Here is a 22,748-nt window from a genome sequence, read left to right as displayed (position 1 = left end):
GGCGGGGGCGGGGCGTGGGGGGGGGGGGTGGACCAGTCAGTATCTGGTGTGACCACCCTTTGCCTCACGCAGTGCAACACATCTCCTTCGCATATTGATCATGTTGTTGATTGTGGCCTTTGGAATGTTGGTCCACTCCTCTTCAATGGCTGTGCGAAGTTGCAGTCAGGTCGAGACCCCAATGAGGACGGCGAGCATGCAGATGAGCTTCCCTGAGACGGTTCCTGACAGTTTGTGCAGAAATTCTTTGGTTATGCAAAACGGTTGTTGCAGCAGCTGTCCGGGTGGCTGGACTCAGATGATCTTGGAGGTGAAGATGCTGGATGTGGAGATCCTGGGCTGGTGTTATGTGGTCTGCGGTTGTGAGGCCGGTTGGATGTACTTCCAAATTCTCTGGAACGCCTTTGGAGACGGCTTATGAACATTCAATTCACGGGCAACAGCTCTGGTGGACATTCCTGCAGTCAGCGTGCCAACTGCACGCTCCCTGAAAACTTGTGACATCTGTGGCATTGTGCTGTGTGATGGAACTGCACATTTTCAAGTTGCCTTTTATTGTGGCCAGCCTAAGGCACACCTGTGCTATACCCATGCTGTCTGATCAGCATCTTGATATGCCACACCTGTGAGGTGGATGGATTATCTCGGCAAAGAAGTGCTCACTAACACAGATTTTGATGAATTTGTGAACAATATTAATACAATATAATAAGAAATAGGCCCTTTGAGTTCAGCTCATGATGAATGGAGGCAAAAAAGTGTTCCTTTTATAATTTTGTTCAGTGTACATTACTTTCCAATTCCAAAAGAACATTTACAGGGGTTTAAATTATGCAGGTCTTTAAAGGATGTTTTTTTAGAAGAATTAAAAACAGCTCCAATAAAATTAAAGTTACCTGCAAAATACCAAAAAAGTTATGCCAATATCTTTTTAGTTTTTTGTGTTATGTGAACATGTTAGCTGGGAACAAGGTGTTGAGGGGATTTTAAGGGTTAATGTTCAAACTTCAGAGCACGTGCACACGTCAGGTGATACGCCGTACCATCCCTCGTCAGCTCTTCCGGATCTGGCTGTGGTTGTTCATTCGCTAACTTCAGCCATGTTTTCCCCAGTATAATTTGTTTGACATTTCCTATAGCAGGAGGTTAGTTTTCTGTTACCGTCGTACAGGCTGCCGTGTTACATGTTGGCTCTCCTGACAGCCGAGCAGGGCCACTTTCTAGTCAGAAACAAGAGACGAAGGAAGCTGGCGTCTCCTAGCTAGCTAACAGCTGTTGACATTAACATTAGCCTTCAGGAGAAAAACGTCGCTGTGAGACAGCCAACCAGGCACAAAGGTGAGGGGGAGGCAGCGGAATGTGTGTCTAATATTTTAGTGATTTGCCGGTGTGTTCAAGCAGCATGCCAGTGATGTGTGGAAGGCAGGGTAAGGTAATAAACGAGCCTGTTTAGCTTAAATAACGTTAGCTCCTTGCTGTAAGTTAATTGACTAACGTTAATGTAGTAAACGACAGCTGTTTGCGTTACAGTAACTTCGGTTACTTGAGTGCATTCTTTCAACTAACGTTATACTAAGACGATAATTGTTATAGGATAGAGCAGCCTGTGCCTTGTCACAATAATATTCACCGTAGCTTTGCTTTGAAGCTATGTAACGTTAATCTGTGATAGCTTTCTTACAAAGATTTACGTTACGTGACCATATCACGGAGCATCATTTTCATTTTCACATCACATCATTTGAGTTGAATTCAGCCCTGTTTCCTGATATCAATCGATACAAGAAGTTAAGAGTGTTTACTAACTGCTCGACGTTTTTACGCCGGTTTCCTAAAAGGTCACTCCAGAGCAAGTGCAGATGCACCTTAAGAGCTTCGTGTCCTCGTTAGCTGTCCATGGTGCTGAGTCAGCCTTGCTGCGTTTTAATTAACGTTAATACATGTTAAATTAAGTTTAGAAAGTTTAGGTTGGTGTACTTAATCAAGGCAGCTGCTGCTAGTTGCTAGGCAAGTGTTGCTCTCACAGCTCAAATAAGACCTCAAACCAAGCAGTGACAATTTGGAGAGTCCTCTCTGGAAAACTTTAACAATTCATTAACACTGCAGCTGTTGTATTGTCTTTTAAAGAACAAAAAGTGATAGCCAGCACATTGGGATGAAAAATCTTCTTCATCTTGTGACAAGTTTAATTAAATTGGTCTGTTCATTCATTATAAAAACATACCCACGTAAATCTGTCAGTGAAATGTTGGGGAAATAACCGTAATCTCGTTTTCAAAGACATCCTATAAACTTCCACTTTTCAGCTGAATATAGCCTGTTTTTACTCTAGGTACCCTGACACCTCTTTATCACGTAGGAAAAAAATGGTCACGAGTCTTGGTGGTAAATGCACCTTAGCATCATGCATGGACTACAAACCTTCACAACCTTAAACCTTCATATTAGTCAGGATAACTATATTGTAGTGTTCTACTAACCACTGCTTCCAAAACTGCAAAGGTTTTACATTTGCAATGTTATAAAGCAGACACAAATAGCAAATAAAGATAGTCATTAGTTCATTTGTTGGTCGAGCCTTTTATTCAACCAGGTCCTCTCAGACAATGCTGGGATGGTCCCTGCTCTTCACATTTTACGTTTCACATTACTCTTATTTAAAGAAAAAAGTCATGGTTAGGCTGTATTTTAATTTTTTTTTACTTTTCTGCATGCAGATTCTATGACATACAACTGCCTGCCCCGATCAGAGGATGTATCCGCCTTCCAAAATGGACTTCATCTCTCTGACACTCAGTGATGCACACAGTCACACGTACAACAACGGCAAACACCGGAGACAGTCCTGCTGGAGAGTGAGTGGTCCTGTAGAGCAGTATGTACATCATGACTCTAGATGTGTGTCAAACACAAGGCCCGCGGGCCGAATACGACCTGCCAAGTTATTCTATGTGGCTCGCGAAAGCTTTAAAGATTCATGATTGTCCTAAAATAAAAGTCTATGCTGCCTTAAACTACATCTCCCACAATTCATGTCGATTTTGTGACCCGAGAAGTGACGGAATCTCGCCACTAGATCGTGATGTTTACACACCCACTACGGTAGTTTTCCGACAAGTGGAAATGAGAAATAATAATAATAGAGAAATGTATACAAACAATCCCTAAATGTCTAAGACGAAAAAATTGATGCAGAAGGAAAGCAATTTCATGAATGGTGGGAAAGTGAATACATGTTTGTGCTTTAAGGAGAAAACCCGGTTGGCTAGACCTGTGTCTTTTGTGTTATCGTGTAGTGTGAACTAGGCTTATGCTACAGTAGCCTATACATCTGCATTTTTCCAACTATTTCTCATCAGTTGGATGTATGCCCTCTGCAAGGCTGTGTGCAGCCGGGCTATTTGTTTTATCAAATGCCACATCTGTCCCTCCATGTTATTAGCAGCTCACAATTATTTGTTTTCCCATGGTTCTGCCCCTCTGGACTGTGAAAAACTGAAAAGTTACTGTAAAAGCTTATTGTTTGATGATATTTGTCTTTGATTGATGGAGTAATTCATTTATTTATGTTATAATAACAGACATTTTTTTACTAAGGCTATATTTTTTACATCTGATAAACTGTACGTTTATACAGTCTTACAGTTGCAACTGGCCCTTTTGAGGGTAACCGTAATGCTTTGGTGAAAATGAGTTTGTCACCCCTGGTCTAGATAGTTCATCACTGCAGTAGAGTTTAGAGACTTGGAGAATGAATGAATGAAATAAGAATGGAGCAAAGAAGCTGTTCTGGAGACTCAGGATGGCAACACTTTACTAGGACGTTGTTGCTTTTTCCCCTGAAAATTTTAAAAGCTGCCTATTGACAAGAAAACATGAATCGGATATCTATGTTTTAATTTTGTTTTTAGAAATTAATAGGCAGGGACCTCATATTGATGTAGCTATCGTGCAAATCAAACATTTCTATAATGCAGTCCTGCTCATTGATTGGCAGCTTTAGCCATAAAAACGTAATATAATACAGCCGGAGATATTAAAGAGAGTATATGGTGTTGACTGTATATATTGTCACATAGCCTGCCCCTAGCTGATTGTGGGCTCTACAAAGAGTCTTTAGCTCTAAGAATCCAACTGCTTGGTTATGTTTCTGAAAACTGACACAGATCTGTCTTTATGAAATGGTAAGTTTTTTTTTGTGACAGATCGATTCCTAGGTTTCAGCCTTCCTTCCTTCAGCCTACCTTGTTGTGGAGCAGCCTGACCTTTTAAACTCTTCAGATAAAAGCATCCTGAGCACATTATGTGTCTCATCACTACAGTGAGATAAAACAAATTCTGCTCATCTCACCAACTCTCTTCCATGTTCCCGCACATTTTCTTTAATCTTGTTTCCTTTACTTTCAAACTTCTTACGCCTCTCACTCCTCCTTAAGGCTTCTGAGCCCCACTCATCTTCTTTGTTGGCTTTGATACTCAGGTTTTACAGGTATATTGTGTTACACTGATTATTTCACATCTCATACTTTTCTTTGTTATTCCTTGCTCACGGGGGGTTTGCTGCTTTGTTTCGACTTTTATCCTTGTACAAATGGTCTTACTACCTCGTTCATAATGAAACTGCCTCAAGTTCAAGGATTAGAAGTGCTTTTTAACCAAGCAATGAGAGTTTTCTTTGCTCTGCATCTCAGCTGTTACTGTCGAGTGCAACGTACACAAGCCGAGTCATTGAACGTCTTGAATTTGATCCATGTCACCCGGAGTACACACTGTACCCACCATTCAGACAGAAGTATTCGTCAGAGAACAGTAGGCAGGACAGGGTCGTTCTTGGGAGCAAATGCAATAAAACTGCTGCTTTTCTGAACATTTGAAATGTGATGCTGAGAAATAGGACAGTTGTGTATCATGATACACAACAATCTGCAGCGATACGCATCATGACACCACAGGTATGTGTGCTTAGACAATAGGTGCAGGTGTTTTGGTGTGCATCATACAGTGCCAGTGTGTGTTCCCTTCAGTTTAATATAATGTGGCCTTCCCAACACATTTTCTTTATTTTAAACACAGTTGGGCCGTCTTTCAACACATACCCGTCCAATTTTAGTTTTTCACCCCCAAATTTTAGAATCTGTTTTTAATCCTGAAACACAAAACACAGTAGTATCAAAAAGATATTTTAATTTGGCTTTCAGGAAATCTGCAGATAGACTGATCCTAAGCAAAATAACTAAATTGTGTTATTATTTATTTGGGTCACTTCTTTTTTTCAGAAAAGAACATCTGCACGGTCGGCTTGTCTTAAGGGTAATTTATTCTGATATCTGAATTGAAAAGGCTAACCAGCACCCTTATCTGATCTGTAACATTTTATTTCAGCAGTAAATCAACAGATATTTCTTCAGTAAAGCCAGCTTCATAGCAGAGGCGTCGATCTGGCTCAGCAACTCCCCTGTACCTGTGGGTCGTCAGCTCTGATTACGCTCTATGGTTCTTGAAGAAACCATTGTCTGCAAATCATGTTCCTTTGAGTGGCTTGTTGGCTCAGTGTTTGCTCCTCACACAGCGAGAAGGACTTGGTGCTTTACCTTTGTTCAAATTTGTTTTCTTTAACATCTCCATGACAAGAAAAGGCTGGACAACAAGTCCTGCTCATTGGTATGTAATGTGAGTGTCTGTGTTTCAGCAGCCAACCTGCTGAGTGAGTTTCCCTGCCTCCAGCCCAGTACAGATAGAGAATATGAATAATTTTCTCTGTTGTGTTGTACCTGTTCTGGTACAACCCCTAAATAAGATTTGGAACCTGAAAATGAGCATAATACCACCTCTTTTATAAAAAAAAAAAAAAAAAAGAACATTGCTGTTGACATATCCACTTTGCAATGGAGGGGAAAGACTGATAAGATACTGATATGTTGTTTCACAGCCTTATTCAGGGAAGGGGACTTTTACTTTGCTTTGATGTCATCATGTGACCTATGACCACCTGTCTTCACATCACTGATGTTACATACTTTGGTTGTGAGAGAACCACAGTCTATGGAGAGAACACTTGAACAAATTCTGTATGTTGAAGAAGGCGATGAGACGCTGTTGAAAGCTTTGGAAGAAAGCAAGTAAATGAACCATGAGTTTAGAATATATTATCACAGGCATTTGTTCCCAGGGTCAAGATTGAACCTCCATGCTTAGAAAATACATTAAATACATTTTAAAGATTAAATTGAGATGAACATTGTGAAAGATTACTAGATAAAAATGTTTTTTCTTTTCTATCTTGCTGCAATTCTGAGCACAATGCACATTTTCAAAAGGTATAATATTGAATCATGGGCCTTCTGGTAATTCAAAGCCCAGTATTAAAGACAAGAAATATACATAACATTTATGAAAATGTACCATTTAACTGTACAGAATATGCTGATGCCGTTATGTTGAATGAACTATGGCAGAGTCAAATGAAATGTCTCCTGAGATGAAGTCTGTTGTGTGTTCTGCCAAAGCTCAAAGATGATGGCTCAATAGTTTCATGGTGTTGCACAGGTGTTAATTAGTGCAGGTAACAGAGTGGTACCACTCTGCCTGTTAGGTCTTCTCGAGAGAGAGAGAGAGAGAGAGAGAGAGAGAGACTCCATCTCTGTCTCTCCCTCTGCACGGCTGGGTTTGCAGAGGGAGGTTGGATTGTTTAATTGTGATCGGTCACTGGGCTTAACGCATCAGGTGGAGAGAGATGTTGAGTTTATACAGGGTAAGTCAGACAAGGAAGGCAATCAGGCTTGTCTTTTATTCACTGTTATTTTTAAGCATAAACAGATATGTTTGATCATTTTGAGAGATTGTGTGAGAATCTGCTTAAAAAAAACTGATTTGAATTCAGCTGTAACACATGTTTCAGTGTAGTCGGGTTTTGTTTGTTTACCGGCCTACAGAAATGGAAGCAGCTGTCTAGGCTCCAGCGAAGTCTCATCCTGTTCCTGCTGGCTTTGCTGCTCATATTTGGATTGCTCTCCTATCCCAGCATCACAGAGCAGTGGAGAGGTAAACAATGCCTGCACAACGCTAAGTTCACACACTAGACTAGGGGTGAACAATTTTGGAAAATAATCTAATTACGATTTTGTTTTTTTTTAACCAATATTGCGATTGAATATGTGATTCATTTTTAAGCTTCTTGATCAAAACAGACAAGCAGTAAATCAGTGTATAGTATGACCAACACAATATTAGATAGACTAAACATGCACTCTTCTTTCTTGTAGGCCAGGCCTGTGTTATGATGAAATTAGGTAATGCATGAATTATTATTTTGAGCAATGGTGAAGAAGTGCCAAATTTTATTAATATGAGAAAGATAATTTGAGTCAAGTCATGGCATTAAATAATATGATATAATATCATCAGGTCGGCCTACCTACAGACCACAAGAAAAACTAAGTTCACAGTGTGTTATACAGTAAGCGCTCAATACACAGTTCAACCACCAATTAATGCTTCCTTATCTCAGTTCAGATCTCCTAGGAGTCCATCTTTCTGTATCCCAGTAGGCAAATTCAAATACTCAGTTTGAGGTTCAATTCAAAAGTTGGCCAACAAAATTAAAACCAAGTGACGCCTAGGTGCTACTTTCATTCCCTATGAGACACTGAAGTTTCTGTAGTGTCAGCTTCTGTCAAGCTTAAGGCTGTTGTACAACAACAAGTCAAGGTACAGCGTAACGTGCTAAGTTGATTCTTCGTCTGCAGACTGCTTAACTCTTGGGTGTCGTGACCAGAGTGTAATCACAGCCTTTGCGATTAGAAATCTCGTTTTATCACATCGTGATAATATCGCAAATGTAATTAATTGTTCAGCCCTACACTAGAAACACAGCTAGAGAGACCATGAATTCTTATAGTACTGCTGCATGACTAGATGAAGCTGATGACTTCGATCGCCTGTTTTTTGTGTTTGCAGCTGATAATTGCAGTGAATTACTAAAACACCAAGAGACGCTGTGATAGTTTCTTTCTTTTGATTTGTTTTTGTGCTCATTTATGTTTGTGCACACCTACTTTCTTTAAATCTTGTACATGTAGGTTACTGTATTTGTTAGTCAGACCACATCCACACTAAGATGGCTAAATCTGAAAATGCTTCTATTTCTCTCTGTTTGGGCTTTTCCGTCCACACTAAGCTAGCATTTTGTCACACGCAAAAAGCTGAGCTTTCTGAAAATCCCTCTGCAAACTGAAATATCCTTGCATTTTAGTGCATACTGGGAAAACTGAGCTTTTAGGAAAGTATTAGATACTATATGCCTGTTCAGACTCTGTCAGGTGCTGTGTAGTAGTAAAGTTAGCAAGACAACTTCCTGTAGTCTATTTTGAATTATGAATTATGAAATATATTTTTTTAGAGGACTTCAGAACCATAATATAGTGATAGCTATATGATATCATTAGCTGGCATAATGTGGACTTTAGTCCTTGTTTTCGTGTTTATTGTGTGTGTGTGTGTGTGTGTGTGTGTGTGTGTGTGTAGGGTTGTCTGACAGGGAGGACTGGTTGGAGCTGAATGACAGAGAGCTAAAGACCATTCCTCCAGCTGTGAAGTCTATATTGGAACAAGCTGCAGGTAAAGCTCAGGTTCCTGTGGCAGGGCCAGCTGTGGGGCCAGATGCTTTGGTGGAGCCCAGAGGACCAAATGTCGCTATTCTGGCAAAACCTCCCATTAAGGTTAGCTTTTTGTTTATGTATTTCAGGGACATCATTTGCTAATTTCCATCTGCTGTTTCTTACCAGAATACCACATGTTGTGTTAATTACATTTACACATTAAACGTACATCACACATAACTAAAGTGACATAATAAAACACATTAAGAAAGTTTTAGTTGATTCACTTTGCTAATTTGGTTGTAAAAGATTACTCTTGATACCAAAACCCTATGTGGATTTTCATATTTAGACACTTGTTAGTCCTTTTCCATGAAGTGTTCGTGTTGGCCCTTCTGTTTTGAGCTCTAGCTGTTTATTTATTCACAGAAAAAGACATTCCCAGGCAAAAGAGGTCCACCAAGCCTTCAGAAAGAGGGAAACATGTCAGACACAGATGGTGGGGAAAAGCAAGAGGTGGTTCAAGATGGAGGAGAGGAGGAGGAGGACAAAGAAAAGAAGATTGTCAGGTGATCTGTTTTTCCCCCTACTTAACTCTCCAGTGTTAGAGCAGGTTGCCCGTTAATCAGAAGGTCGGCGGTTCAATCCCTGGCTCCTCCAGGCTGCATGTTGAAGTGTCCTTGGGCAAGATACTGAACCCCGAATCGGCCAGTGTATGAATATGAATGTTTCTGTTTGAGCACTTAGGCTCAGCGCATGAATGTGGGTGAATGCAGATGTAGTGTAAAAACGCGTCAAAGACTAGAAAGGCGCTATACAAATACGGAGCATTTACATAAGCAACTGTACAGAAGGCTTTGGAGCTGGTGAGAAAGATAGACTACTTGTTGACATGAGATTAATCAGAGACCAGAATCAAACATTTTGTAGCTGCACCCAGGCCCTGTAGCCCTTGTACAGTTATCAGAGAAGCAGTTATAAATAATTCAGGCGTAAGACAGGTTTGTGTTTTTGTCATGCAGCTGGAGAGGAGCAATGATCGAGGCCGACCAGACCACAGAGCCTCCGCCCTCAGCCAATGGGAAAGAAGCTACGCCTCCCCCGGCTAAAGCCAACCCTGCTGACCCTGTCCAACTGGAAGGTCAGTACTGAACTTAGCTGGAATTCTTACCAAGAGCTTTATATAGTGAGTGGACTTGAGAAAGTAAAGGACCAGTGTGTAAGATTTATGGGGATATTGACAGAAACGTTTTCATTAGTGTGTAATCACCTGAAAATAAGAATCATTCTGGTTTCATTACCTTAGAATGAGCACTTTATATCTACAGAGGGAGCGGGTCTTCCTCCACGGAGTCTGCCATGTTGCACTGCCAGCAGCCCAGAACGGACAAACCAAACCCTGGCTCTTGAGAGGGTCTTTCTCATTTTTTCGGGAGTTTAGCAGCCACCATAGTTTCTCCTACACCCTTTGAACGAGAGGGTGAAGGAAAGGGTTATCAGCCGGCTGCAATCTGCACCCTCCCTGCTAGATGCCACTAAATCCTACACATTGGTCTGCAAACAACAGCTATCCATTAATCTGTTGTTTTTAGTCTTTAAAATGTCAGAAACTAAACAAAAAAAATGTCCCATCACAAGTACCTAGAGCTCAAGGTCACAAATTCACACGTCTTGTTTTGTCTGACCAACAGTTCAAAACCCAAAGATTTTCACTTTACAATGATGTGAAACACAGAAACCATAAGATTCTGTCAATCTGTGTTGTTTTCCAACCCTGTATCAGTGAGACCCTCCTCCTCCCATATTTCTCTGTTCTTTCAGGAATAGAGAAAAGTTCAGACTTACTTCTTCTTACTTTTTGCGTCCACTGAGAAACTTCTCCCCTCAAACAGATTTATTTTCAATATAGCACTGTCCAGCTCTGTTAGTATATGCTGTTTAAAGCCTGGTGCCTTTTTTAACTTAAAGTTTGAACATTTCTAACTTGCAGGATAAAAACCTGCCATGCTCAAAGCAGCAGTATCACATGTTGCAGAATATTCCTTCTACTGAAAATAATCAGAAAATTAGTCACTGAGTGCGCTCTTGAGACATTCCTAGAGGAAATACCAACTTTAAAGATTATCTATTTATTTCTTATTCATTTCTTTGTTTGTAGTTTCTGTAAATGTGGACAGGCTGGAGGCAGTACGTGATGCCTTCAGACATGCGTGGAAAGGCTATAAGGACTACGCCTGGGGTCATGATGAGCTCAAGCCTATCTCCAAGTCTTTTGGCGAGTGGTTCGGACTGGGCTTGACGCTTATTGATTCTTTGGACACCATGTGGATTATGGGCCTAAAAGAAGGTATTGTATTTCACTTATTTTCTCTCTTTGGGCTGGGTGTCATTTAAAATGTGTCAGTACTGTTGCTAAATATGATACCAATATAGAAACTACAAGGTTTTTGTTGAAGTTGTTTTAACTTGCCAGATGCCATAATTTGTGCTGCCCGGAGCAAATTTGCAATTGTTTGCTTCCACTCACATCTTTCCATTTTTTTCATCATAGTACATAAAGTACATCATTGTGCCATCTCTAAATTTTTGCATTTGGTCTAAACAGACTTTAAAAGGGAAATCTGCTTATTTTACACAGCGCTTTCTGTCTGCAGGTGTTGGGGAGTAAAATACAAACTTAAAGAAGAAGCCAGAGTGAAATTTGAAGTAAAATTATCTTATTGATATTAAATGTACTTAAAACAGTAATTGTTTTATAAACTTACAATATGGTTATTAATCATTCAACTGCTTTATCATTGAACTTAAACCTCCTCGTCAGACTGCTCACTTTCTACAATCACCCTCTTCTGGCTGCCTGGTTCTGAAAGAGTCCTTGTGCCACAGCATCACAGCTTTTGTGGGATCAATGTTTTTATAGTCTATGAATCATTCTCCTTCATCTCTGGGACAGCAGGACCAATAGAAGATCTGACAGTGTGTCAGACACTGACTGGACCTCCAACTATCCAGCTAAAAGCTAAAAACACTCCTAGAACAACTAATTTTGTAATTAGCTCCTAACAGTAGCTTTCACGCTGCCTTATTATTTCACTGGGGTATTGCGCCAATCTGCTGGCTTGCTGCACTTCATGAAAGTTATGGAGCAGATATGGTCCGCCTCTGAGCAGGGAAAGTTGGTGACAGACACGAGATGATCTGTTTGTGAAAAGCCACGGCTGACATGCCGCAGCACACCGCTGGTTCCGGGTAAAGCCAGACTGCTATGTGAAAGCACACATGATTGCGGGATAAAAGCCCTTTCACACATAAAGTTGCAAACTTTTGTTTGTTGATTGCGACATAAAATGCGTATATTCGTTCCGCGCTGATCTCCGTATGAAAGTGGCTACACTCTCACTCTCCCCTCTTTCACTCCCGACTCCTGTCGCCTGTCCCCTTACGCCCACCTCTTGCAAATCTACGGCAATCAAACACAACATGAAAAGAACATAAACAACAACCAATGAACGCCTCTAATCCGTGTGTTACACGATTTTAGATACCTTGGTACATCGGGGACCAATTTAAGTGCGACACACACACAACCAACAAGAGCCCCGTTCTGCTGCTAATTATTGTCAAATAGAAATTATTTGCTGAATATAATTACCCGCCAATACAGCCGATGTGGCGGGTAGCCTTTCAACATTTGACCACCAAACCACCTGCATGTGGTGGGTGGTAATTTTCATCCCTGGTTTACACACACACACACACACTCTATCTCTGGTGCTGCAGCATTGTTTTCTTATTTTTATGTATTTTATTTACATGGTAAGTCCTTCAGTGTTATAGGAGTGCAATGCTAAATCAATGAAGCTTTCTTTTTAAAATTTTGACAAAGCCTCGGTCGGGGGCTGTCTCAGGAGTTTGTTATGAGACCACTTGATCATGTCACATGAGGCAAAACTCTCACATCAAATGGTTCATATGGGGTTCAAATCATATTTGGTCCACCTTATTAAATTAGAATAATAAAATGTAATTCTTTAATTTTTTTCTGTTCCCCCTCCCACTCATGTACTCTGCCTCACACCACATAGAGTTTGCCGAAGCAAAGGACTGGGTAGAGAAAGAGCTCTCCTTCAGCAAGAATGTGGATGTGAATCTTTTTGAGACAACCATCCGTGTGCTTGGGGGCCTGCTGAGTACCTACCATCTAACAGCAGACCAACTCTTCCTAGAGAAAGCTGTGAGTCAAGTCAGAACAGGCGTTCTTACTGCCCTGTTTTCTTCTGTTGTCTAGTTGTTTTAGAACAGCAGTCTAGGGCTGTGAGTTTTTCAAGGGTTCACGGTGCCTCCTCCATCTCACTTTAGTTGTAAGTTGTAGTGACTTCAGATTTGTTGATGTGTTAGCATTGCAGGTGCATTTCATTATAAATTGAATGATACTTAACTCTTACAAGACAGAAAAAGTAATTTTCCCCTATATTTCTTCTCTCCACTTAAAGAAAGATCTCGGGTCCAGGTTGATGCCAGCCTTCAAAACTCCCTCAAAGATCCCGTTCTCAGACGTCAACATTGGGAAGGGAACAGCCCACCCCCCTCGATGGACGTCAGACAGCACGCTGGCTGAGGTCACGAGCATTCAGCTGGAATTCAGAGAGCTGAGCCGCCTCACCCAGGACCCACAGTATCAGGTCAGGATACAAGGCGGGGCGGGGCCTCCATTACTTAATAATGAGCGCTATTGTGTCTGTGTAATGATTTTAATTTGGTATTACTTCCAGTTCTCTGAGATGGACTGAAATTTTTCTGGGTTCAAATAGAGGATTTCAGTAAACACATTAGGTGCAGCTCGCAAACACTTGTATAATTGAAGTGACAAGCATGAGCTAGGATTTTCTTTAAATCCATCATGTCATTTATGAGCGATTCCACAAACCAGAGCTTGCATCTGAAGATGAACACTGACATGAGCTTGAAAAATGTCTGTCATAAACCGAGCAAGCCCTGTGAGACATAGCTTTTGATGAACCCAGTTTCATCAGTGTGAAATTTTTAATATATTTCCCAATGATATATTGCTTAAAACATAATTTTTGAAATCTAGTGGGTTCATTATCTCATGTCTAGACATTAATGGTCATATTTTTATTTTTTTTAACCTTTCCAGGAGGCTGTGAATGAGGTAATGAGGCTGGTCCACAAGCTGCCGGGCAAACAAGACGGTCTAGTGCCCATGTTCATCAACACCAACAGCGGCCAGTTCACCCACAAAGGAGTCTTCACACTTGGTGCCAGGGCAGACAGCTACTATGAATACCTGCTCAAACAGTGGATCCAGGGGGGAAAGACGGAAGACGAGTAATTCCAGCTTCTCATTTCTGTGTCAATTTTCTGTGATTGTGAGAGAAAACACTGGATTAAAAGCTGCAACAACGGAGCCATAGAAAAGCAAACTTACTGTATGTTCACAAAGTCAGACTCACTTAAGATGAAGGATCCTAACAATTAATGCAGAGACATATTGGAACTTTACTGAGGTTGAAAAAAACACACATGTTGAGGATAACATGACATGACATGTACACAAACAATTCAAACTAATATGTACTCTATAATACTTACATCTGTAACATTTCCTGTTTGTTTTGTCCAGCCTGTTGGAGGACTACCTTCAGGCCCTGGAGGGAGTGAAAAAACACCTTGTGAGACAGACGGGGCCCAGCAGATTGACCTTTGTTGGAGAGTTATCCCATAACCGCTTCAACCCTAAAATGGTAGAAATACTCACCAGAATTCAGAACATGAAATAATATCCATAGAACCTCAAATGGTGTGTGATGTTGTATATTATATGTATATTTCGTGGCCTTCTGTGTTTTGGAAGTACCAAACACAGCACAAGTGCCACTGATTGTCATAGGGTATCTCACACAGTGCCAAAAGTCAATGAACTCACATCCACAGACAGTGACCGCCTTGTTCAATCAATCTGCCTTTGTGCTTTACAGACTTTTCGCTGTACAGACTCATGTCCAGTCAGTCTTTCTCTCTATCAGCCAGCCCAATCAATTCCAGCTTTCGTCATTATCTCCCAACATTTCTTAGTCTCGTCCTTCCTGATTGTACCCGTCTCTCTTGTGACTCTACAGGACCACCTTGTGTGCTTTCTGCCAGGAACTTTGGCGCTGGGGGCCCACAACGGCCTCCCAGAGGACCACATGGATCTGGCCGTGCAGCTCATGGAGACATGCCACCAGATGTACAAACAGATGGAAACTGGGCTGAGCCCAGAGATTGTGCACTTCAGCCTACAGGCCAGTGACGGGCGTGACGTTGTTGTCAAGGTGAAGCTAATAGCAGATAGGTGGCAGTCATGCATCATCTTTTTATCCTTTTTTTTAATCCTCAAATATTTGATTATATCTTATCATGTGACAACACTGAAAAATGACACTTTGCTACAATGTGAAGTAGTGAATGTACAGCTTGTAGAACAGTGTAAAGTTGCTGTCCCCTCAAAATAACACACAGCCATTAATGTCTAAACCTCTGGCAACAAAAGTGAGTACACCCCTAAATACAAAAAGTCCAAATTGGGCCCAATTAGCCATTTTCCCATTCCATTTTTGTGTCATGTGACTCGTTTGTGTTAGAAGGTAGCAGGTGTGTTAAATGTGGTGTTATCGCTCTCACACTGATCACTAGGAGTTCAACATGGCACACACATACAGTTTAGTCTATATAATATGACTGTTGCTGTAAAGGTTAATTTCAAAGTCAATTTAAACTAAAACCAAGAACATTGCTCTGAATAGCAGCTGACTTTTTAAAAGTGTTAAGTAATTGGACAAAACATATAAGGGAGCAGTAATGCTGGAACCTTTTTTTTTTTATTGAAATGTTTTTGGAAAGTCAATGGAAGAGTATTTGGAGGCACCTGATACATCTATCTATTGAGTGCACTTTCTGTAATTAAAAAATAAGCTAAAGTAACCAAAAAGAGTGAGAGCCACTACTGATTGTTTAGTGAGCCTGTGTAATAATAATTGAGTGAGCCTCCTGAATAAAATTTTAATTAGCTAGTCACAGGAGTTGTGAACATAACCGTCCTCGGCACTAATTTTATTTTTCATTAACTGCTTTAGGTTTATCAAAGCATCCGGTGTTTTTGTACTTGTCTCCACTGCTGCCTTCAAGCATTTAGGAGCTCATTCTAATTCTTGAATTAAAAACTAAGGGAACGGACATCAGATTATAAAGGCTTTATCCATTTATTTCTCATGAGTAATTCAGAACTAACCACTGTTGGTAATGGGGAACACTGTAAACACCACCACCAAAACTATGGTTTTACCCAAGGTTGCACATCCTTGGGTGTTTAGATTTCAATACACAGATGAATGTACCTTCAGGGTTCAATAAACAGTAGACTCTTATTCACATAAGAAAAAGGCCAAGGTAAAACAAAATTGGATACTGTGCATTAAAAGAATACTCCAGTAAAATGATCAAATTATGATCAAAAATCATCCTCTAAAGCTCATAAAAAGGTAAAGGTTGTTCCAGAGCCTCAGGCCTGACTCACTGGTCGTTACTGCTGACTGTTTTATTCAGCAGCTGAGGGATTATTTGTATAGCCAGGCTTTATGTAAAATCATTAATTCATTTATTATATTTTTTATTTATTCTGTTATTTACTTAAAACTAGTAGACAAACCTAGTAGACCATAGTGCCCCCATAAACTGAATTCTAGAAGGATGAGGAGAGTCACATCTAGTTTTCAAAACATCTGTTTTTCTTGATTCTGAACAATTTTATTTCTTCCTTTTGTTTTTTTACGTTTCCCTCAAAGTGCTATGAAGGAAGCATCACGCGCTCACTGATGCTGCTGTCTCAATAAGATGTTTGCGGGGAGACATTTTAATTTTTTGTGGGAATTCCTAGTTGAATAAGAAAAATGATCCTAATATAATCCTTTGTATTACTTTAATGTTTACTGACAAGTTCTCCTTTATCATCCAGCCTGCAGACAGACACAACCTGCTGAGACCAGAAACTGTGGAAAGCCTGTTCTACATGTACAGATACACAAAGGACACCAAGTACAGAGACTGGGGATGGGACATACTGCAGAGCTTCAATAACTACACTAAGGTACGGACAACTGACCACAAACCAGCATGAGTTTAGGATAGACCTATTTACCATACCTTTTTATTATCAAGGCAATTACTGTACGTAATCAAGCCACATTACCTCTGATAAGCTAACAGGCTTATTGGTGTTAACTGCAATTAGCAGAGTACTTTCTAGAGTTTTGTAGCCATAAACCTCCTGATCAAACACCCCCACTTCTGCAGGTGTCTGGTGGCGGCTACACATCCATCAACAATGTCCGTGACCCCGTTAACCCCAGGCCCCGGGACAAGATGGAGAGTTTCTTTCTGGGTGAGACGCTGAAGTACTTGTATCTGCTCTTCTCTGATGACATGGAGCTGCTTAGTTTAGACAAGTATGTCTTCAACACAGAGGCTCATCCTCTCCCCATATGGCCCTCTCCACCCAAATGATGTCAGCACACAGGAGATATCTGAAGAGATCAGGCCCACAGAGTCGTGTGTAAGACTGTTATTGCCGCTCATTAGGCGCGTCTCTTAAGCAACCGTCCACGTCGGACTGCTGTGTTGAGCAGTAAAGCAGATCTGTGCCGTCCACCTGTACCTTTTTTATACGTGTCTTTGTGGAGGACTTTATTTTGTTGTTATTTTTCTCCCTTTTCTTTATTTTTCCTAAGGAAAAGGTTTGTGTTGGAGCTGGTCTCTAATGTAAAAAACTTTTTAAATATCTATTCTGACCGGAGACAAGAAAAAAGATCCAAGTGTGAGGGCTTTATTAATTGGTGAGTGGAATAATTCTTGTATGTATGTGGTAACAACAATCATGCCATTCCTGAGTTTCTCTTTGCCATGTGAGGTGAGGAGTTCACAAATTCAGTCAGATGTTTGAAGGTGCAGTAGCCAACAAAGGAAATCTGTGGTGCATGTTCAGCTAAATTATATTTAAACAGATTGCTCTTGTGGTGGAGTATTATTTCTAAAAGTCTTTACTTTGGCAACACGCAGCGCACTTGTTCTAGTATAAAAATGGCACAAAAGAAGTTGTTTTTTTTTAAATCCGTTTTGGGATGTCTGTGTTAAGGAGCAGTGGGCAACTGCAGTGCAGTGTTCAGGGACCAGTTTCAGTTCTGAAGCTAGTGCCTTGCTAAAAAAACAAATGCCGACTATTCCTAAAACCTAACGTGCGTGTATATAATGAAATAAAGACTTTATGACTAGCAAACTAGCCATAATCCACCAAGTATACAACTGCAGTTACAAAAAAACTTTTATTTGTGATGTATAATACATCTAAGCCTGTTTGGTGTGTGGATGCCTGTCTTTACTCCGTCCCAAACCCCTTTTTTTTCCCTGCTATCTGTTGAGTCAATCTTCCAGGTGGCTCAATAGATTCCTATTGCAACTTTTTCAGACTGCGATTTTCTGGCAAAAATAGATTTTACCCGATGAAGGTTGTCTTCTTTTGAGACCACCACTAAAACACTGTCACAAAGATGGTTAAGGAACTGTGAAGCCCCAGAATGCATTGCACTTACATTAACTTAAAGCATTACTTATTGGACATCACTGTAGCACATGTAGCACTGATTCTTTAAATACTGAAAGTTTAAAAAGTTAAAGATGATGCTTACTGCACGTTCACACCTGTTTTTTTTTTGTTTGTTTGTCTTTTAAGGGAAATGTGATTGTTGTTACTGGGATTCCCGTAGTGTGACTGTGACAGAATAGTCTTGGGTTTAAGTCATGCTTATATGGCGAAAAGGTTTGAAAGTAAAACATTTATAAAGGTCTAATGAATGAATAAGTCCTTAATGATTTTCAGTTTGAGCTGGACACATAATGACATTTTGTTGTATTGATGAATGTATACATCTGTGTTTTTAGATTTTTTTTTTTTTCGGCTCATTCTGGTTTGGATTAAATTTGATATTGTATTCACACTGCACATTCCATTATATGAAGGGGAATAAATCAAGGCTGCCATGCAGTCTTAAAATTTGCAGTTGCTTTGAAGTTTGATCAAAATAACTAACTCAGTACATTACCATTTCCTGCGTCAGGGACAATATACTCGCAGCTGTTCATTCATCCTCTTTTCACAGGCGACTTGCTTAAGAAATGAAGTTTGTTGAATTGTTTTCTTCATACTTGAAGGAGTTTGATTCATTGCTGCTAAGCAATCCCTGACTCCCCGTCAAATGTGATGTAGAGCAGTGTGGGAGCTCTTGTTTTCCATACTCTTAACGTTGACAAATCAATCTGAAGGACCTATCCGGGGTACTGTAGGTGCTGCTTTGAAGATGGCAGGATCCACATTGTTATTCTACAATCACTTTCGATTCTGGATCATTTTGGATCGGTTTTTCTGCCGTCAGTGGTTTAAAACAGACTGTCAATTTCATGTTTTAACAGTTTCATTTTGTTAATGAACTTCTACCAGACAGCCATATACTGACCCACATCTTTGAATGTGCACTACATTTGCCAATGCTCTGCTGTGCCTATTGAAATGTATATTATGCTACAGTGGTTTCTGTTATTTTTATTGCTGCTGTATCAGTGGTGTGAATTTGTGAAGTGCTATGAGTGAAAGTTAGACTTATGTCTTTATGTATTTTTGCTTTGGTTGGGTGGATGACAAAAGAATATGGGTGTAAATATTTTGTGTGAGTTGTTTCTAACTTGTCTACTGAATCCAACCTGTGTCTGCTGATTACTGAGCCCTTTCTGGTTTTAACATTCTATATGCCATCTTGTCAAAAAAAGTTTCTGCTTTAAGAAGGTAACTTTTTGTTTTGACACTACTTTTTACAGTGGTTGTTTTTGTATTTTTCATGGCAATCCGTCCAAATGGGAACCTCATGGTGGCGCTAGATGAAAGGTCAGGGGATCACCAAAGTCATTACGATATATCTTCTGGAGACCATGCATGTCTCTATAGAATATTGTGGCTACCCATCAAATAGTTTTTGAGAAATTTCAATCAGGACAAAAGTGGTCAACCTACTGACCCACAGGCCGACGTTGCTGCCCATAGAGCCATGTTGTTAGCGTGGATAAATGTGACAAGACATAAGGTCTGACTCCTGTTTAATTTCTATATTCGCTCACATGCTGTGGGTAATTTGTTTTGCTGGAGTTCAATCCTGTAAGCATCTGGCATTAATGACAGTTTATGTAGACTGATGTCTGATAATTGAGTGATTTTTCTTACCACAAGGGGGAAAAATGAAATTGAAAAAGCTTTTTTGTGAGGACATCTGTATTACAACTTGAAATTGGTTCATTCACAATGTTTAATGGTTTATTAAGCTAATTTATTAATCTTTCCTGGTGCATACAATGATTAAATAAGATTTATTACAGTGCTATCTTAGGACGGTGGAGCCACAAATGCATTTAAAAGTTTATCTATTAGCCTGAGTGTTTGTATGACCACATTCAAACCAAAGGTCCTAACATCTAGTGTGGGTGGTTTGTGTGACTTTCACAGAAAAACAACTCTGGGTACTTTTTAAATACATTGCTGCCTTGTAAAATTGCCACCATATTTACAGACTGAAGTCCATCTCTGAAAGTGGCTGCAGATGCTTAATTAGAAATTCCAGTAAAAGCTAAAGCCATCCCATCACCAGATAAAAACGCATTAGATGAGAAAACCAAATTGAATCACACTGTGGAAATCAGCCATACCTCTTTACCAAAGTGAGTTTGATTTGGCAAGTGTAATATTCTCAATTTATACACAACTATATCAGCCAGAAATGTTTCACACTTTAAAGGTTAGGGCAGGTGTTATTCTATATTTTTAGTTGACAGACCTATGTGTTCAACTTCCCCATCTCCACCTGAGGATCTTCAATAATGCTCATTAATATATAGTTTTTAACAAATGTTACTCAAACAGGAGGAAATAGAAGATTTATTAGGGACTATGTTCAGTGGCGAATTAATACCAACTTTGTGATCTAGTCAATATTTACTGCAGCAGGACAGTATGTGGAGGCAGAATTTATATGATAAAAAAAAAAGCAGCTTTGTTTTTGTACTAGAACTATGTTCTGTATCCACAGAGGATATGGAATCTGTGATGTCAACACAAAAATCACCAGAAAAGATTCCACTACATTTAATAACAGTGCTGTAGAAATAAAAATGCAGTGAATGTCTGGGTCTTTACATTGGTCAGATACTGTGCTCTCTCCATATAATTACCTCTGTTATCTGTGGCAGAAAACAGCCTTCATGTCAGTTATTCCTGATCAGTGTTTTGTGTTCAGAGACTGACTGTAGCCAGAATGATAAGACCAGAAATAACTAATTTAGCTCCACGGTCAGCTCCCACAGAAGATGTTTAAATTCACTCTGCTTTGTCATTTCTTTTTCTAATTATTTCACGGCTGATTCTTTGACATTAAAGTGTTTTTTTAAAGGAAATTGAGCAGTATAATCCCTTTTTTGATATATAAATAAATGTAAAAGTAGTCAAATTGATTCTTGAGGTTGGATTGCGAAATCTTTTTTAAACACATGGAGGGTGTAGGCTTTAAAAATACAGTATGTGTTACTGTACAAAGCATTTTGTCCTATTCAACTCTTGTATTAGCTGATTGGCCGAATCTTCCACTTGTGATGATTATGGCAATTATTATTAATGTGATTATTACTGAATCCAAGCCATAGCAAAATGACAACTCTACTATTTTACATGGATATGGCAGACATGTAAAATAGTGCCTGCGGGGGTTCCTGCTTCATTGACTTTGACCCTGGGTCAGGGACCAAAGACATGGATCAATATTGTTTTTGCTGGTACAATTGATTAATTGAGCCATGCTAGAAAAAAACATCTTGACACAGCGAGTCTCGAGTCAATAACCCTTCTGCATATTTTGAAGACATGCTGACATCCAGGGTATTTATGTTAATTTTGGTAATTATTCAGTTGCAGCTTTTATATAAAAACTAATGAGTTCAGTTTTGAGAGCTGACACAGATTTAGCAGTTTCTCGTTTTTGTCTGTACATTTTCATGGTGTTTTGTATGCAAAAGTGTCTTATCTGCCATTTATCAAATCCACATTCACTGTACAGATGACTGATTGAGCACTTGGTAACTCAAGTTGTGGCTTATTGCAGTGTTCACCAAATTCAAACTTTCTTTCTGCAAACAAATTTTTAAATAAAGCTTTCCAATGACTGTTTTGGACTTTATCTTATTCTGAATAGATTGTTGTTGTTTTTTTTCTTTAGAAGAGCCTGAAGAAGATTCAAAGCTTCAGTATGCTTCAAACAAAGCCACGTCGTAACCTCCTCCTGGCTGCACCCCCTCGACCTTCCAGATCTTTATGTATGTCTTTGTAGTCTCCACACAGTGAATTGTACGAATGCTGGTAACAGTGCGTGCTTTCTGACAGTCTCTTCTTGAAGGCATTAATGGTTCTGCACTCTTTTATACAAAGGCAAAGTATTTTTGTTAAAAATGGTTAAGGAACAAACCCTGCCTGTACGTTCACGCCAGTGCACAGCTGGCCTGTTTCTGTTTTTGAAAGTTACAAAAATTGTTGTATGCCACCCTGATGGAAAGGGTTTCAGACACTCTTAGACGGTTGTACAAGCAGTTCTTGAAGCATATTGAGGCTTCAGAAAGCAAACCGTGGCTGTCACATGAATGTCATCAGCATCACATAAACTATGGTGTGCAACTTTTGTGTACTCTTGGTCGGGGTCTGTTTGTAATGGTTTGGAGCCCCTTATCTCCAATTAAAAGAAATCTAAATTTATACAGCAATATTTTAGACAAAAGCTTTCTTCCAAATGTGTTTAAACTTTCTGGGGAAGGCCCTTTCATTTTCATCATGACAATGCTCCTACTGCACAAAGCCAGGCCCTTAAAGAAATGGTTTTCCCAGTTTGGTGGGGAGGAACTTGACTGGTCAGCAGAGCCCTAACCTCAACCCCACCCAACACCTTTGGGATGAACTGGAATGCCAACAGTGAGCCAGACCGTATCACCCAAAATCAGTGTTGGACCTCAATAATG

General features: G+C 39.9%; 1 protein-coding gene across 2 annotated transcripts; it reads left to right on the top strand.

Annotated features, from left to right (window-relative positions):
- The first annotated feature begins 1,047 nt into the window (after nucleotides 1-1,047).
- Nucleotides 1,048-22,420, top strand: LOC119883771 (endoplasmic reticulum mannosyl-oligosaccharide 1,2-alpha-mannosidase-like). 2 transcript variants are annotated; one of them, XM_038694400.1, is made up of 15 exons: nucleotides 1,048-1,338; nucleotides 2,718-2,855; nucleotides 6,933-7,041; nucleotides 8,524-8,717; nucleotides 9,027-9,166; nucleotides 9,620-9,738; nucleotides 10,756-10,944; nucleotides 12,683-12,831; nucleotides 13,091-13,279; nucleotides 13,756-13,946; nucleotides 14,242-14,362; nucleotides 14,738-14,932; nucleotides 16,612-16,743; nucleotides 16,950-17,037; nucleotides 21,959-22,420. In XM_038694400.1, the coding sequence occupies exons 2-15, from the start codon at nucleotides 2,754-2,756 to the stop codon at nucleotides 22,012-22,014; spliced, it is 1,974 nt and encodes a 657-aa protein (XP_038550328.1). In that variant the 5' UTR covers nucleotides 1,048-1,338; nucleotides 2,718-2,753; the 3' UTR covers nucleotides 22,015-22,420. The 2 variants fall into 2 exon arrangements, with proteins under 2 accessions (XP_038550328.1, XP_038550327.1); XM_038694399.1 differs by lacking the exon at nucleotides 21,959-22,420 and having other exon boundaries at nucleotides 1,049-1,338; nucleotides 16,950-21,908.
- Nucleotides 22,421-22,748: the final 328 nt, after the last annotated feature.

This window comes from Micropterus salmoides, unplaced genomic scaffold (genome assembly GCF_014851395.1).
Source record: "Micropterus salmoides isolate LMB-PRFRI ecotype aquatic unplaced genomic scaffold, ASM1485139v1 Ms_hic_scaffold_3020, whole genome shotgun sequence".
Taxonomy (NCBI): Eukaryota; Metazoa; Chordata; class Actinopteri; order Centrarchiformes; family Centrarchidae; genus Micropterus; species Micropterus salmoides.
Note: the sequence above shows the minus strand (reverse complement) of the source record. Positions and strands in the feature narration are given on the sequence as shown.

Coding starts and splice junctions, on each gene's coding strand:
- LOC119883771 (XM_038694399.1), top strand. CDS start 2,754: ATGTATCCGCCTTCCAAAATGGACTTCATCTCTCTGACACTCAGTGAT. Junction 13,947..14,241: donor GGGGGAAAGACGGAAGACGA/GTAATTCCAGCT, acceptor TGTTTTGTCCAG/CCTGTTGGAGGACTACCTTC. Junction 14,363..14,737: donor ACCGCTTCAACCCTAAAATG/GTAGAAATACTC, acceptor GTGACTCTACAG/GACCACCTTGTGTGCTTTCT.